Source organism: Cyprinus carpio, chromosome B18, assembly GCF_018340385.1.
Source record: "Cyprinus carpio isolate SPL01 chromosome B18, ASM1834038v1, whole genome shotgun sequence".
Classification (NCBI taxonomy): domain Eukaryota; kingdom Metazoa; phylum Chordata; class Actinopteri; order Cypriniformes; family Cyprinidae; genus Cyprinus; species Cyprinus carpio.
In genome coordinates this window covers 25,621,064-25,638,563 of record NC_056614.1, presented here as the reverse complement: position 1 = coordinate 25,638,563, position 17,500 = coordinate 25,621,064, and the positions used below count along the sequence as shown (strand labels likewise).

Below are 17,500 nucleotides of genomic sequence, written 5' to 3'. Positions count from 1 at the left end.
TGATAATGATCCTAAAAATTCTGCTTTGCATCACAGAAATAAATGATAATTTAAAGTATAATAAATTTAAAAACAATTATTTTAAGTTGTAATAATATTTCACAATATTACTTTTTTTTTCTGTATTTTTGATCAAATAAATGCAGGCTTGATGAGCAGAAGAAACTTCTTTCAAAAACATTAAAAATAGTAATGTTTCCAAACTCTTGACCTGTACTGTATATAACCTAATAAGTTGCAATCAAGGCATATTGAATGTTAAAATGCATTTCAAATATAAAGTGGGTATCATTATCCATTTTACTCTTAATAATTTAATAGTTTAATACATTTCATAATTTAAAAGTTTAGCTTAGAAGTATCGTATCGGTATCGATATCCACGATACTGGCCTTTAAAAGTATCGTATTGAAAACAAAATAAGTGCTATCAGCCATCTCTAGCCTCGTGCATCAACTGATGCTGTGTGTGTGTGTGTGTGTGTGTGTGTGTGCGCGCAGGTGATCCTGAGCATCCTGGTTCCTCCTGCCATCCTCCTGCTGGAGTACAAGACCAAAGCGGAGATGTCCCACATTCCCCAGTCACAGGACGCTCATCAGAGCATGGAGGACAGCGAGCACAGCCTGCAGAAGCCTGACGACATCCCCATGGTGCGGATGAAATATTAAATACGCTTGAAGTGTGATAACATGCTCCGCTGCTGTTCTGATCACCGATGCGCAGAAAACTGTCAATCTTTACACGAGCGTGTTTTTGAGTGTTCTGGCGCACTGGCACAGATTGACAGAGTTTGTGTTCCTGCCAGGATGTGTTTAAGGAAGTCCGTCCCAATGAGAACGCAGAGGTGAAGAGTGAGACGGAGGTGCACGTGCGTTCCCGCCGGTTACCCATCACACGCAAGTTCTACGCCTTCTACCACGCGCCTATCGTCAAGTTCTGGTTCAACACGGTACGTGCGGCTCCCTTCTCACGCTGTGTGTGTGTGTGTGTGTGTGTGTGTGTGTGTGTGTGTGTGTGAGATTTCCAGCACTTCAAGTGTTCTGGGCTGTTGTTCCCATGTGATAATATCAGAGACACTTGTTCCTGCATAAACCCACCGCGTTACACAGATAAACATCACAGGATTAGTGGAAGGTTCACTAGTGACATTTCAACCCGAGTGTGTGTGTGTGTGTGTGTGTGAAGCAGCGGTTGATCATTCATCTCTCGTTTCTAATGTACGCTGAAGGGTTTGAGGTGAATGTGTTGATCAAACATTAAAGATTGTCAGAAAAGCAAATAATGATTGTTTTGAGTGTGTGATCTGAATAATTAGTGTTCTTTGATCACACCAGCGTGAAGCGAACTGTGCAATCGTACCAGACACAAAAAAATCACAGGATTCTGTCATAAAAATAAAAAAAATACTGTATAAAGCAGAATTTCACAGAATGTGATTTTATTTTTTTGGATGAATAGATCAGAAGAAGGGCTTTTGCAGTTAATCAGATACACACTGAAACCACAAAACCAATGATCGTTTGAAATGATGGCAGAAATATATTATTTATGAACAGTAAAAAGTACTTAAATTAATAAGAATTTACTACCTTTAAGTTTTGATTAAATGCATTTACATTTTTATTTAGAAATACAATCGAGATTTAATCTCTTTTCACAGTAAATCTCTATTGTGCACCTCTTTATTTGACAAAAAATAGATTTTTTAAAATTTGATTACATTTTAAAATAGTTGTTACAATTACAATCACCGCCGTTGTTTTTTATTTTTTATAAAGTTGTTTTAAATCGTAAAAAAAGGTCAAAATTTGAGGAAAAAAACTATTTCGTAGTCACCTGATTAAATGCAGTGATGGAGTGTTTACTGTGTCTTATTCTTGATTGTGATTGGTCACTGCTCTTATATCGGTGTCTGACTCTGAACTCATATGTGAGGTGTTAGCCCCTCGTCTGCTGTGTGTGTGTGTGTGATTATGAGGAGGTTTGAGCTCCTTGTACATCGGCTTCCTGATGCTGTATTCATACGTGGTGCTGGTGAAAATCAAATAGCTCTTCTACATCGGCTTCCTGATGCTGTATTCATACGTGGTGCTGGTGAAAATGGAATCGTTTCCGTCTCCTCAGGAGTGGGTCGTCATTGTTTGCATCTTCACGCTGGCGGTGGAGAAGATTCGAGAGGTTTGTCTCTGTGTGTGTGTGTGTGTGTGTGTTCAGATGTTTTAAAGAGGTATGTCAGAAATGTTTAATTATTTGAGCAGCATTCGTTACAATGCAGCTGAGCGGTTAACCTGCCATCTGATGATTGACCCGCGGCTAGCAGAGACGTGACGCAGCCGCACTCTCCTGTGATCATGTGACTGTAGCCAGGGTCAAGAGGTCACACGCGTGTCATTCATCATCTGAGAGCTGAATAAATAATCTCTCCATTGATGTGTGGTGTGTTAGGAGGACAATATTTGTCTGAGATACAACTATTTGAAAATCTGGAATCTGAGGGAGCAAAAAAATCTAAATATTGAGAAAATCATCTTTAAAGTTGTTCAAATGAAGTTCTTAGCAATGCATATTACTAATCAAAAATTAAGTTTTGATATATTTACGGTAGGAAACTTACTAAATATCTTCATAGAACATGATCTTTACTTAATATCCTAATGATTTTTGGCATAAAAGAAGAATCGATACAATGTATTGTTGTCTATTGCTACAAATACACCTGTGCTACTGATGACTGCTTCTGTGCTGCAGGCTCACATCAGTGTTTCCTCTCTAGATGTTCATGTCTGAAGGAGGCAAAATCAGTCAGAAGATTAAAGTCTGGTTCAGCGACTACTTCAACGTTTCTGATTTCCTGGCCATCCTGATGTTCTTCGTGGGCTTCGGCCTGCGCTTCGGCTCGGGGAGCGTGTTCATCGCGGGCCGGATCGTGTACTGTCTGAACATCATCTTCTGGTACGTGCGGCTGCTGGATATCCTGGCGGTCAATCAGCAGGCTGGACCCTACGTCATGATGATCGGGAAGATGGTGAGCGAGCGTGAGAGCTGTGTTTGAGCCGCTCGTATCCTCCAGCGCTGATCTCTCTCTCGTCCTCCGCAGGTGGCCAACATGTTCTACATCGTGGTCATCATGGCCGTCGTGCTGCTGAGTTATGGGGTTCCTCGGAAAGCCATTCTGTACCCAAACGAGGATCCCTCGTGGACTTTAGCCAAAGATGTGGTGTTCCAGCCTTACTGGATGATGTACGGTGAAGTTTACGCCTACGAGATCGACGGTAAACTCCTGGAGACTCACAACACAACCCTTCACCACGTGATCACATCTGCATTATTAAATTCAGTATTAGTTCAGATAGCGCTTCAGAAGAAGCTGGTGTAACACTGTGCTGTAGCACAAAGAAATGAATCTCATGAAACACCACCAGCTCACACTTCCAGCCCAATTATTATTACTTTTACAACTCTTGAAAAACTGAAATTTTTTTTTGGAATCAGTGCCAGAAAATTAGTATGAAACTAGTATTGGATTTCATTCAGAACCAGCACATATGATGCACTGCGGTGTTGTTAGTTCTTTCTCTGTAATTTTGTTGATCTAGTGATGAGGTGTGTGTGTGTGTGTTGGCAGTGTGTGCGAACTCGAGCGAGGATCACGCTAAAGAGCTGTGTGCGACGGGGGTGTGGTTGACGCCGCTGCTGCAGGCCGTCTATCTGTTCGTCCAGTACATTCTGATGGTCAACCTGCTCATCGCCTTCTTCAAGTGAGTGACCCATACCTCTCCTAACTACACGCGACGCAACAAGATTCCAGCGACAAGCAATTTGTGTGTCCACTCTAGGGATGCACAATATGAACATTTTGGCCGATACTGATAATTCTTTATATATGAAAGCTGATACCGATATCGTGCATCCCTAGTCCACACCAGACACCACGCAACAGAATCAATCAAATATCACAGCCAATCAGAAGCATGTGTGGGCGGGGCCTCTCTGGAAGCGCTCTGCACTCACAAAGAAATGGATAAGTTTATAATCTAACTCATAAACCCATATTAACTTTATTAAATGTACATACTGAGTGACTGATACCGTCCTCATGGAATACACTCGCTGGTTCTAGGGATGTAATGATTCACTCAACTCACGATTCGATTATCTCAGGATTTCTTTGTTACAAACTGAGTTTTAAGACAAATTATATAGTAAATGAAAATGTGTCCTTTTATTTTGCTTGAACAAAAAGCTGCATGTTTCTTTGTGAAACTTAAATATAAAACAAAACTAAATTGAAATTTTAAAACAAACCTCAAATCAGATAACACAAATAAAATAAATCTCTTCATATAAACAAAATAAGGCTTTGTCTGTGCTCTTTTGTCTGAGGCAACCACTGCATTTTAATCATGATCCAAACAAAGATGCTGCGTATATGCAACATGGGCAGTTTTTAATCTGAATTAGAATGTGTAATTTCAAAATTTTAAGCAAAAACAGAATGGTCTTTAGTTTTATTAAATTATACATAAATGAATGAGATGCAGATTCACTCTCTGCCAGCAGGTGGCGCTTATGAACCACAGTGATACAGTGTTTCCTTGGTTACTGCTGTAAACAAAAAAAACAAAGCTGCGCTTATGAACAGCAGTGATACAATTGCTGCGTCCCAATTCGCCTACTCATACTGTGCCCTAGAAGTATGTACTCTTTTTGTAAAGAAAAAGTACATACTTTTGAGTATATAGAAGAATAGTAGGCAAGTTTTGGGACATACTACTTCGTCATAGCTGCTTCTTTAACGGACGCTCTGTTGCTTAGTTACGTGCATTCTGTAACTGTTTAAACTGCACTGTCAGTCATCTTATCACAGTTAGCATCATCCACATTACATTTAATTTGATTTCCTACAGTGTTGGAGAGAAATGAAGAGTGTAAACGGGGCCTAAAAAATGCCATAGAATAGTGCATAATTACTCGATTTGGGCCGCACATAGTGTTTCCTTGGTTACCGCTGTAAACAAAGCAGCACTGCGCTTATGAACAGCAGTGATACATTGTTTCCTTGGTTACCGCTGTAAACAAAGCAGCGCTGTGCTTATGAACAGCAATGATACATTGTTTCCTTGGTTACCGCTGTAAACAAAGCAGCACTGCACTTTATGAACTTTAATATGCATCGTTCAGAGACCAGATGAAAAGAAAATACCATCCAAAGTTTTCTAAAGACAGTCAGTTCCCCTCAGACATGCATTCATTTAAACCAATTGAATCGCAATTTGTTTAGCATCTCAACCGTTTTGAATCGTCACATATTTGAATCGATTTTCAACCGGCTCGCGGTTAATAGTTACATTCCTAGTTGTTTTGCATTGAGTCCCCAGTTTTAACGTACATATTTGCTTATATTTATTTTCAAGCTCTGAGGTAAATCTGGTTTTGTTTTCTGTATGGCTATAAGGTCACGCAAAATATATTCAAACTCACATTAGACTCGTTTAACTTTGAATAAAGCACATAATCATTACCTCCTGAGATTATCTACTGTCATATAGTTTGTATGTTGTTGCTCCAGCCGCGACTTGCGGAAATAGAAACCGTTTCTAAAATAGAAGTTTTGCATGTCGCTGTTGCAGCTAGTTAGGACAAAAACTCAGATTAACAAGACAAAGACACCTTTTATCACATGTGCAAATGGGACTAGAGTTGCCAAAGGGTTGGAAAACGTCTGGTAAATTTCCAGAAACTTTCTAAAAATTCCTGAAAGATTCCAAAAAATCCTGGAAAGTTTAGTAAGTTACTTTATTGTTCAGCCTTGGCTGAAAAGTGCTCTTAGGTCTCACTTACATACAACAATGACAGTACAATTCACATATCAATACAGTTCGTATAATCCTACCCTTTATTCAAAAGACTTGGCTCATGGTGCAAATATTTATTTATATATCGCTTTAGTTGCCTTCAGTGTCCTGTAGAGACATCCAGATGGTAACAAAATTTGGTCGGTTACAAAATTTCTGTAATGTTTCTGAAATTTACTGGAAATTTTCCACCTTTTTCAACCGTAGTTAGGACACGGAGTAACTGAGCGTGCCGTTTCTCCGCAGTAACGTCTACATGCAGGTGAAGTCCATATCCAACCTGGTGTGGAAATACCAGCGCTATCACTTCATCATGGCGTACCACGACAAGCCCGTCCTGCCGCCGCCGCTGATTCTGCTCAGCCACGCCGCGTCTCTGCTGTCCTCCGTCTGCAGGAAGAGGAAGAAGGACAGCAGCACCTACGGACCAAGTAACTTACCTCTCGCTCGCACCGCCACTTCTGCTCGCGTCTGTCAGCGCTTTGACCGTCCTGCTGTTTTTCAGAGCTCTTCCTGACCGAGGAGGACCAGAAGAAGCTGCACGACTTCGAGGAGCAGTGCGTGGAGACGTACTTCCACGAGAAAGACGATCAGTTTCACTCCGGGAGTGAAGAGAGAATCAGACTCACGTCCGACAGGTACGACGATGAACCAAGACATTTGCTGTTCCTGAATTATTTTTGTTGACATCTGAGGGACTGCGTGATCCATGAGCATGTTCACATGAAATCAAATGTTTCAGAACCCCAAACAGTAGGTCACGGGTTCGATTCCCAGGGAGTGCATGAACTGAAAAACTCTATACCTTGAACACAGTGCAAATGCATGCTTAGGATAAAAGTGTCTGACCGTTGCACAAATGTAAACATGAAACCGAAACCCAAATTAGCTGTCCTTGAGCTCAAACAGTAGATCATGAGGCTAGCAACGCTAAGGTCACAGGTTCGATTCCCAGGGAAAGTGAGGACTGACGTGTACCTCTCTGGATAAGTGTCTGCCAAATGCACAAATGTGAAACCTTAAGCCCCTGGTGCTGTGATTACCTGTAAAGCTGCTTTGAAACAGTATGTATTGTGAAAAGTGCTATACAAATAAATGAACTGAAATGTTTGTGTTTGTGTTTTAGGGTGGAAACGATGTGTGTGCAGCTGAAGGAGGTTGGAAACAAGGTGAACTTCATCAAGCGCTCTTTGCACACGCTGGATTCTCAAATCGGACACCTGCAGGACCTGTCGGCGCTGACGGTGGACACACTGAAGGCGCTGACCGCGCAGCGAGCGTCCGAGGCTAGCAAAGTGCACAACCAGATCACACGCGAGCTCAGCGTCTCCAAGAACCTGGGGCCCGACCTAACGGGGCACTCGAAGTCCAGCGCTCTGGTGCGGTGCAGCATGGGATTCCTGCCTCCCACCGCCAGCATAGCAGAGTCTCTGTTTGGGGGCGGAGCTGGAGGCGGAGCTGAGGAGTGGCAGGGGGCGGAGCTTCCTCTGAGCCTGGAGGCTGGATCGAGGTCGGATCCGGCTCCAGCCACGTTCTTCGTCAGCACACCATCGCAGTCCAGCTCACAGATTCTCACACACACACGGAGCTGGCGCACGCCGCGGTGGAGTTCGGGGCCTTCGTGGGTGAGTATGAGGAGGAAGAGGAGGGTGTTTATGAGAGGAGTGATGGAGGCCCCCCAGGGGTGTTCGTGAGTGAGCCTGAGCGCGAGGGATACGTCAATCACGCCTTCACGGACGACGAAGTCGACCCGCCCGAAAGAAACACACCCCTCCCTCTGGCCCCTGAGCTCGGGCCCCGGGGCCCCCGGCGCTTCCGGAGAGACGGCCGCTGCAGACGCGCACTGAACAGACTCAGAGAGAGGAGCGGAGGTTTGGCTTCGGTCCACCGCTGGGAATCAGGGAACCCCGGCCTAACCGTGACCCTTGACCCTCACCCCGTCCGCATGCCCCTGTGTGTGTGTGTTAGGGAGGGTGAGACGGGTGACCTCTGACCTCTGGCGGTGGTTTCATCTCAACCAGTTGCTTTTGTACTAAATGTCCCTCGGGAGTGAATAGAGTGCTGTGTGTCCGGTAGACTAAACTAACCCGGGCTGGTGCTGGTTAAGGGTTTGGTTAGTGACGTGTTATTAGAGCTCCGTGTCATCGGAGGGGAACGGTTAACAGGGTGACTGTAATCCACTGATGAATGTGTCATAATGCACAGATCCGATCTTTTGACCATATCTGATTTTTTCGCCGCCTGTTTACGTTCACTTTAGACGTGACTCTTCTGTGTCTCTGAGCAACATGAATCGTTCCTGAATGAATCAACCGTTTTAATGATTCGGTTCCATCGCAGTGACTCACTTATTAACAGTGACTTGCTGCCACCTACTGGTGGTTTTCATTTCACATTTAAAGTATCTTTTTATTGTTTAAATGACTTCAAATAACAGTTTTCACGGTTTTATGTTTAATATATCAAAACATTATTTATGTTTGTAATTGCAGGTGAAATGTATTCATGTCCTGCACTAAACAGTGTGTAAACGCATCTTCAGACGCAGCGTCTGTGCTTCCTCTGCAGTGCAAAGATGAGTTCTGTTGATACAGATGTCTTATTATTCTAATTCACTAAATTAAATCTAGAAATTTGACTCAAAAGATGACGCACACTTTTAGAAAAAATGGCTTTATAAAGGTAAAAATGCCCATAAAATGTAGAAATCAATTTAAACTTATTGAAAATATTAATTTCTATCAGTCTGAATTGACCAGCACACAGAATATGAAGAATATCAAAAACTTTAGGAGCCAGCTGTTAAGATATCAGCACAATGACACACACAGCAAAACATCGTCTAATTATCGTTGAGAAAATCCCATAAAATATTGAGATATTATTTTTTTTGTCAATCTCGCACACTTCTAGACACGACTGGGATCCCATATCTGTGTTTACATTAATTACCGCCCAAAGTGATGGTCTGCAGTGATCGCTTTACTACGCCTGTGGTAGAATTATTACTATTAGAATTATTTATAGAATTCACGTCAAGCCTGTTGGTTAAATCACAGAAACTTTTAAGTTGTCACCTCATTGCTGAGAAATAATAAAAACCCTTTTAGCTGTTGTGTTTATGAATCTGACGTGGCAGGGGTTGAAAGCCATCTCAATAAAATATGAGCACAAACAGCATCAAAACGCTATCTTTATACGCAGACCTGTCGCCCTTGCATCGGGAGTTCTGCGTGTTTAGATGTGTGTCAGATATCAGATATGTATCCGAGTGAATCCACATGTGGAAGTGGCCCTCATCAGATGCGGAAAAATCGGATCTCGTGCAGGTTTTTGTGTTACACGTGTGCGACAAATTCTGATCTGTGTCAGATGTGAGCAAACAATCAGATTTCTTGTGCCAGTGTAAACGCAGCGTAAAGTCTGTAATGCTTTGAACTCATTTTTCTCCAAAGGTCACAAGGATGACCCCGAGGGTCAGAGGTCGTTCCCTAAAGAGGCTGCTGTGAGCAGCCGGCAGTCGAGTCCCTCCAGAAAGGCTCGGGATGCGGTGAGTGTGGTTTTCTGGATGTCACAGAAGATGATTCTCTGGTTTGGCTCAATCCGGTGTGTTTCTGCAGGCGGCGGCGCAGGGTCACATGCGGACGGTGAACTCATACGCCGGCTTCACCGAGTTCGACAGAAACCCTTCGTTCCTGCATCCAGAGTCCAGTGAGTGTAAACGCCAGCGTTAGGCAATGCTTTAAACATTAACTGTGATCCAGCATCACGAGCACAGACGCCCCCTGCTGGACGCAGTTACACACTTCTCCTGATGAGAATCATTCATGGCTTCTCTCTGTCTGTGTTCCAGCGCTCGGTAAGCAGGACAGGACGCGTGTGTCGCTGGAGGACGTCTCTCGTTATGAGGATCTGCTGCTGGTCAGTCAGACACACAGCGACACAAACCAAAGTGTTTAAGAGAGACGACATTCACACACACGCCGTAACTCTCTCTGTCTTTCATTCTCAGGGGAAATCAGCACAATCCAGCAGACTGTGAGTAACTGTGTGTGTGTGTGTGTTAGCGGAATGTTCTGACAACAAATAAAGTGATTGTGTTTTCATGATTGAACGCAACAATACATTGTATGGGTCAAAATTATCCATTTTTCTCTTATGACAAAAATCATTAGGATATTGAGTAAAGATCATGTTCCATGAAGATATTTTGTGAATATCCTACTGTAAATATATCAAAACTTAATTTTTGATTAGTAATATGCATTGCTAAGACCTTCATTTGAACAACTTTAAAGATGATTTTCTCAATATTTAGATTTTTTTGCTGCACCCTCAGATTCCAGATTTTCAATATGTTGGTATCTCAGACAAATATTGTCCTCCTAACAAACCACACATCAATGGAGAGATTATTTATTCAGCTTCCAGATGATGTAGATATCTCAATTTCAAATAGTTGACCCTTCTGACTGGTTTTGTGCTCCAGGGTCACACATATATGAGTGAGATTTATTTTTTAAGTGATTTTCTTCTCAAACAGTGAGTGTTTCATCACATCTAATGATCGTCGGATGACAGCCTGCTTTACTCTGACTGTGTGTGTGTGTGTGTGTGTGTGTGTGTTTCAGCTGCAGGTCTGTACGCCGGGCTGTGTGGACTGTGCTATTTTGTGTGTTGTTCCAGGTCTGTACGCCGGGCGACACACACACTTGGGGCCGCGCAAGGACTGTAAGTCTGACCCCTGCTACACTGATAGCATCAGGAAAACGCTAATACTGTGCTATTTGGTGTGTTGTTCTGCTCACTCTCTCTCTGTGTGTGTGTGTGTGTGGAGCAGCGATCGGTTCTCCATTCAAGCCCATGGAGAGTTATCAGTATTCAGGTGAGTGTTTCTGTCATTCATCCAACGAAAGCATAAACGTGTCCTGATTCGAACCCGACCCGCGACGCCTGTGACGTGTACTGACATCAGCCCTGTGTGTGTGTGTGTGTGTGTGTGTGTGTGTCAGCGGTGGAGCGTAATAACCTGATGCGGTTGTCTCAGAGTATTCCATTCACCCCAGTGCCCCCTAGAGGTAAGACACCCCCCGGTGATTGGTTTAAGACACAGCACTGCCCTCCTGTCTGTCTCTGTCCCATCAGGCTTTGCAGTGTATCATGTAGTTCTGAGCGGCGTGACGGTGGTGATTGGTTTTTACATGTGAGAGAAGAAACATGGAGTGATGTTAATCAAATGTTTAAAGACTCTTAACTAATTTACTGGAGTATGACAAAATATAAAGTCTTGTTTTCTGAGATATAAATAAAATTAGTTTAGGATTAAAACAAAAACAAATATCTGCCAATGAGCTCTGAAAAACCAACCTAATACAGATGGAAAAAGTTTTCATTCCCCACTGGCAGATATTTGTTCTTGTTTTAATCAAACTCACTTGATTTTGGTTAATATCTCAAAAAAAAAAAAAAAAAAGACTTCATATCTTCAGTTTGCATCTCCAGTATCTTGATTTAAGGATGTTTAGATATATAAAAATACTGAACAAGAGATTCATTTTTTGCAGTTAATGCCATGACTTTATAAATTTAAGACTCTGCTTCTTTTTAGGCTTTAATTTGTGGAAGGGTGAATTATGATTTAAAGACACTAAAACACACACAAAAACTCATAAGAAGCAGCTCCAATAAAAAGACAGTAGTGTCAGAATACAGTTCAGATGATTAACAATCAATTTAATTTCAGTCAGTCTGATCTCTGTTTAATAATATCAGTCTGACTGTTTTAAATCTTTAGTTTCAAACTTGTGAATCTGTTTTTAGCTGTTGTACATTTGATATGAATCAGCTGATTTTTGCTGTGAATCCATCAAATTCCAAATAAACAGAAAATAATTAAATCAGATGAAGCACATTTTGTTTGTAACTGAGCAAACTCACTGGATTATTAAAAATACACATTAAAACATGATTATTTACAATTAGAACCATTTGTCCTTACATTTCCAACCACAAAACGTTGTACAGAATTGCTTGTAGTTCGCGCCGCCCAGCCCTGCGCTGTATTTGTTTGCTGATAGCGTGGTTGTGACGCCGCTCGTGTGTTTCAGCGTGTCGTTCTGGTGTTTGCGTGTCGTACAGGTGAACCGGTGACCGTGTACCGTCTGGAGGAGAGCTCCAACAGCATCAACAACAGCATGTCATCGTGGGCTCAGCGAGGGCTCTGTGCTAAGATCGAGTTCCTCAGTAAGGAGGAGATGGGAGGAGGTCTGGCGGCGGGCGCTGAAGGACTCTGCACCTGGTCCGAGTACGACATCCTCAAGCCTGGACACCTGTACATCGTCAAGTCCTTCCTGCCCGAGGTGGTCAACACCTGGCAGAGCATTTACAGAGAGGACACAGTCCTGCACCTCTGTCTCAGGGTACGAACACACTCACACACTCCAAAACACACACACTCTCACTCACACAAACTACTCAAACACTTCTGATTGTGTTGGAATCTCAAAGGTTTAAACACATTTAGTGTTGTCCCGGATGAGTGAACGAGCACTGAACCGTGTTTGTGTTGTGAACAGGAAATTCAGCAGCAGAGAGCAGCTCAGAAACTCACGTTTGCCTTCAATCAGATCAGACCCAAAACCATCCCGTACTCCCCCAGGTACTCACACACACACACACTCTCTCTCTCACTCTCACACACACACACACACACACACACACACACACACACACACACACAACCCTCAACCCTCACTCACACTCACTCACTCACTCCCACACACACACACACTCACACACACACACACACACACACACACGTCACCCTCGACTCACACTCACTCACTCATCACACACACACACCACACACACACACACACTCACTCTCACACACCTATACACACACACACGCGCATACAAACACACGCACACACACACGCTCTCGCTCTCGCTCTCTCTCTCTCTCTCTCTCTCTCTCTCTCTCACACACACACCTTAGCTGTCCATCGTGTTCGATGATAACGCTTGCTCCAGGGATAGGGATGGGGGGTGGGGGTTCAGCAACCATGCCGCTGGTGCCACTTCTCATGGGCGTAAAGTCCGATCCTTGATCCCACACACCGACCGCAGATGGAGCAGGGGAAACCAGATACCAGGGGGGTGCCAGCCGCCCGTTGGTGTCTCTTGATTCGCCTCATGGATCGTTGGTCTTGGTGGTTGGTGTATTTGAGAGGACCGCAGCGGCACAGGTGGCCTGCCAGGCTGATCGGTCAAGTGCCAGAGATTCTAGCTTCATGAGCGGGGATGTTTGCCCGCTTTAGGAGGTCCCTTGGTATAGTCCTTAAAACGACGCTTTTTGCCCTCCGGCGGAACGTTTTAGCACCCACTAGTGGACTGTAAAGGACGTTGGCGGGGCAGGCGATGTTCAGGCATGCCGTATGGTGTGCCCTATCCAACGCAGATGTTTTCTGGCCACAGCAGCTTCCTACAGATTGAGTCGGTGTTGCTGAGGATGACTGTTTGGGGGGATTCGATCTTTCCAGGACAAGCTGAGGATTTTTTGTAAGCAGCGAATATGGAAGGCCTCTAGGTGGATGATGTGCTGGCGGTATGGGGTCCATGACTCTGCCCCTCTGCCCCATAAAAGAAGAGTTGGAGAGACATACCGCATTGTAAACAGCAACCTTGGTACTGACCTCAGGTTACGATTTTCAAAGACCCTGCTGCGTAGGCGTCCAAACAGATGATGAGGCTTTTATTTCGATCCGAGTGTGTATTTTCGTATCAAGGGAGCTGCTTGAGGACAGAGTGGAGCCGAGGTAGGTTAAGTGGAACGAAGGAATGAAAAAAAAAAAAAAAAAAAAAATTAAGTGGGACACCATTTCTGTGAAAACTGGGGGGTGCGGGAACGGGGGGTGGTGAGATGGAACATGACCTCGGTTTTTTTGAGTGTTAACCTTGTAGGCCGAAAGATTGGTACAGACTGGATATTATGTTAAGGGCGTACTGCATAGAGTCTGGGCTGTGGGCTAAGACTTGCACACCAGTCATCAGCATACTGAAGCTCGCAGATCTGGCGGATCTTTGTCTTTGTGTGAGCTTGGAGCCGAAGAATGTTGAAGAGGCTTCCGTCAAGTCGGTATTCCACATGGGACACCGTCTTCATGTCCCAGAACACGGTGGGGAAAGGCATTGTGATGGCAGAGAGGAGGAATGTTAAAGAGCATCGGAGCCAAGACACAGCCTTGCTTCACCCCAACGTTTACCCCCGAAAGACTCTGATTGGAGTTTCCCATGAGGACTCTGGCTTGCATCCCGTCATGCAGCTGCTTGTAGGATGCTGAGAAACTGGGGTGGTACCCCCAATTTTGGCTAGGTGTTTCCAGAGCAACTCACGGTTGATGGTGTCAAAGGCTTTGCTGAGATCGATGAAGGCTACGAAAAAGGTCTTTGTGATGCTCTCGACTCTTCTCCAGCAGCTGCCTCAAGACAAAAACCATGTCTGTTGTGGATCTGGTCTTCCGGAATAGCCACACTGCGTTTCCGGGAAGCACAGTTTCCGAGATGTGCTCAACCAGTCTGCGGCCATGATCTTGGCCAGTAACTTTCCCTGCGATGGAGAGGAGAGATAGTCCCACGGCTGTTGCCACAGACCCTGGCTCTGTCTCCTTTATGCTTGTATATGACAACAATGTTAGCATACTTCCAGTCCTGTGGGAGGGTCCCATGTTCCCAGATGTTTTGAGATCAGGAGGTGCAGGCGACGCCCCGTGAGGGTGTATCCATCCCATGTTTGAAAACCTCTGCAGGGATTCCATCGGGTCCAGGCGCTTTTGTTGTTTTTTCAGCCCTGAAATAGCTTTGAACGGTTTCTGAGAAAAGTGGTGGAGTATCCAGGTGCATGGTTGGTGGCAAGTCTGGCAGATTATCCAGGTATGTGTTGGTCAACAGGGTTGGTGTGGTTGAAGAGATTCTCAAAATGATTTACCCAACGGGCAAGAATCTCGTGGCGGTCCTTGAAAGAGCGTAGACCCCTCAGCTGATCGGACTGGGAGCAATCACCCGCTTCCTGGGCCGTACCATGCTTTTATGGGCATCGTAAAAGCCTTGAGTGTTATTGCAGTCTGCCAGGTTTTGGATTTCGTGCGCCTTTTTCACCCACCAGATGTTCTCCATAGTCCGAAGGGCTCGCTGGGTTTCTGCTCTTTTACAGCAGTGAAGGTGGCTTTATGGGTAGAAGATCCAGGGGCAGGACAAGAGAGCTTTATGGGCTTCATGCTTGTGGTTTTAAGAATGTGACTGTATCTCAGCTGAGTTTGCAGTCAAACCAGTCCTGGTGATGTTTCCTTGATTGGCCAAGCGCTTCTGAAGCAGCGTTATGAATAGCCTGACGTAGAGGCTGGCCAATCGGCTGATTCCCTCCGGGAACATGTTGAGGTTTTCAGCAAGGAGCCGCGTCGGAGGTTGTCTTTGATGGTGAGGTTGTTCAAAGCTGTGCAGTTTAGTTTCTTGTTTTGGGGCTCGCCTCCGGAACACGAGGTTCAAGAATACTCATGAGTAATTTGGATCTGACCATGAGATGGTCAGTCCAGCACTCAGCTCCGCCGCATAACCACGAGTGGTAAGGACAAGTCTCCATCGTCTATCCTTTTGACGGGACAATCACGTAATCCAGGAGAGCACTCCAGTGTTTTGAGCGGGCAGGGGTGCTGCCAGGTGGTCTTTGAGCCTGTTATTCATCTGGAAAATGGTGTTAGTGATGACAAGCTGGCCTGCTCTGCACAGAGAGAGAGGAGAGTCTGAGCCCGATTGCGCGTTTCATTTTCCCCACACCATGCTGGCCGAGACTTTACTCCATACCATATGCTCCGAACCCACTCTAGCATTGAAGTCTCCCATGAGTATGATTCTGTCCTGTAGCTGGGGTTTTCTGTAGGATGGCATCAAGAGCTCTATAGAAATCCTCTTTTGATGTTGTACTCGCGGCATCAAGAGTTGGAGCATATGCACTAATGAGAGTGGGCGGAATCGTTCCTTGCCAGGGGGAATGCGCCATGTCCATCAATCTAGTTCAGTTGATGCCGATAGGGGTCGTTCCGAGCGAGAGAGGCAAATGCGCGTTGCTTGCCCGTTTTAGACGGATTCCAACAGAGCAAAGCTCAAAACTCCATAATTACGAGATGGATGCCTTCGGGGACCCCCTTCCAGGACGAAGGTGACTGTGTACCCAGCACCAACCTCGCAGTCAAAGGAGTCCATCCCTTAGTATCCCTAGTCTGGTTCTCGCTGAGAGCAGCAATGATGCGATATCATATCTCTGCAAGCTCAGGGCCACCCAGGTGCTGGGTCCCTGCTGGGTGGCGGCCTGTCCGCGAGGTTTTCGACCAGGAACGCAGCAGTGTTCGAACAGTTCCACGAAAGCAACTGCTTTAGCATATTTTTGGTTTCACGTTTAAGTTTTCGCGACCCGCGAGGGGGGATGCTCCGACCAGGTTGCACGGTTTACCGTCCGGAGTGCTAGGGAAGCCAGACAATTTTTGGACACACCTTTCTCCAGGTACCTTCCCCATCACAGGGCTTGGTGAGCCCGTGTGGGGCTGCTTCATGTCCGCAGTGGAAGCTCGCTTACGAAAAGACTTTATTCCTCTGCCCATCCCGCAGTCCTATCGACCATCCACTCCATTGACCGCCTGTGTGCCATAGTTTGGCTAAGACACTCCCCAGCCACATCCCGTTGCGCCATGGGTTCGCCACCACCATTCCACCATCGCCACAGGACTTTTGATGGGGTGGGATCGTGGAGGGGGGCAAGACGCTTGCGCAATAGGTTGAGGATTAAGGTGAGGGTTGAGGGTGCAGCAAAACCATAACTCCCACCATCTTCACTCGCTGCCCAGATGGACCTTCCGAGTGGCATGATTGGGAAACACCATTGACGACATTCGTCTGCAGGGAGAAGTAGTTGCAGAGTATTCGGGGGCGTACCAAATGGGGGCAGTGTGGAAAACGTCTAGATGCCGAGTGTCAGTTGGACTCCGCCTATTCCTGATCCCAGTTGCAGTTTGTCCTTCGGGGTTCTCCCTAGCCACTGTAACCCTCCGAGTTAACCCACGGCAGGGGGTTTGCGCTTCAATCAGCCTTCACCGCCGTTTGTGGTGGTTCTCACACCACCATCTTCGTCTGCGCCGCCGATTGTGGCTTTGCTATTTGCCCATAGTTGTGGAACATTTACCGCATAGCTTGGAGACACACACACACCCCACACACACACACACAACACACACACACCGTGGAGGTGTGTTGTTCTGAGAGGGGAGTGTGTTCTCTGCAGTTTCTGGAGGTTCTTTCCTGCTCTACTGTCACTCGCCTCAGTGGTTTGCCATCGAGGAGTGCTACTGGAGACTCCGCAAGTGTTACAACAAAAACGGGGATGAACTCGCCGACCAACCTTCTGAGGAGACCCATGCTTGGCCTTCAGCAATGGCACGTACGGATACACACTAGGAGAGCCTGCCTGGTGCTGTGACCTAGCAGGGTTAGTTGTGTTGTGACATGCGTTCACGCGCTCAAGTCTTTTTCCGCGAGGAGCGTCATGGAGTCTCAGGGGAGTTAGTTTTCACATAACTGTAGAAATGGTCTTGATGCTG

The 17,500-nt window shown here is 45.4% G+C and overlaps 1 protein-coding gene across 1 annotated transcript in view; it reads left to right on the top strand.

Moving 5' to 3' along the window:
- Positions 1-13,174, top strand: part of LOC109083550 (transient receptor potential cation channel subfamily M member 7-like) — a 56,939-nt gene extending 43,765 nt beyond the window's left edge. Inside the window, 20 exon segments of the mRNA XM_042743631.1 lie at positions 501-650; positions 806-949; positions 2,050-2,178; positions 2,774-3,025; positions 3,098-3,272; positions 3,626-3,758; positions 6,102-6,286; positions 6,361-6,493; positions 6,982-7,454; positions 7,457-7,480; positions 9,311-9,405; positions 9,488-9,566; positions 9,709-9,776; positions 9,868-9,897; positions 10,493-10,586; positions 10,696-10,740; positions 10,868-10,933; positions 11,994-12,274; positions 12,431-12,588; positions 13,087-13,174. Of these exon segments, the coding sequence (XP_042599565.1) occupies positions 501-650; positions 806-949; positions 2,050-2,178; positions 2,774-3,025; positions 3,098-3,272; positions 3,626-3,758; positions 6,102-6,286; positions 6,361-6,493; positions 6,982-7,454; positions 7,457-7,480; positions 9,311-9,405; positions 9,488-9,566; positions 9,709-9,776; positions 9,868-9,897; positions 10,493-10,586; positions 10,696-10,740; positions 10,868-10,933; positions 11,994-12,274; positions 12,431-12,588; positions 13,087-13,174 (2,802 nt within the window).
- Positions 13,175-17,500: the final 4,326 nt, after the last annotated feature.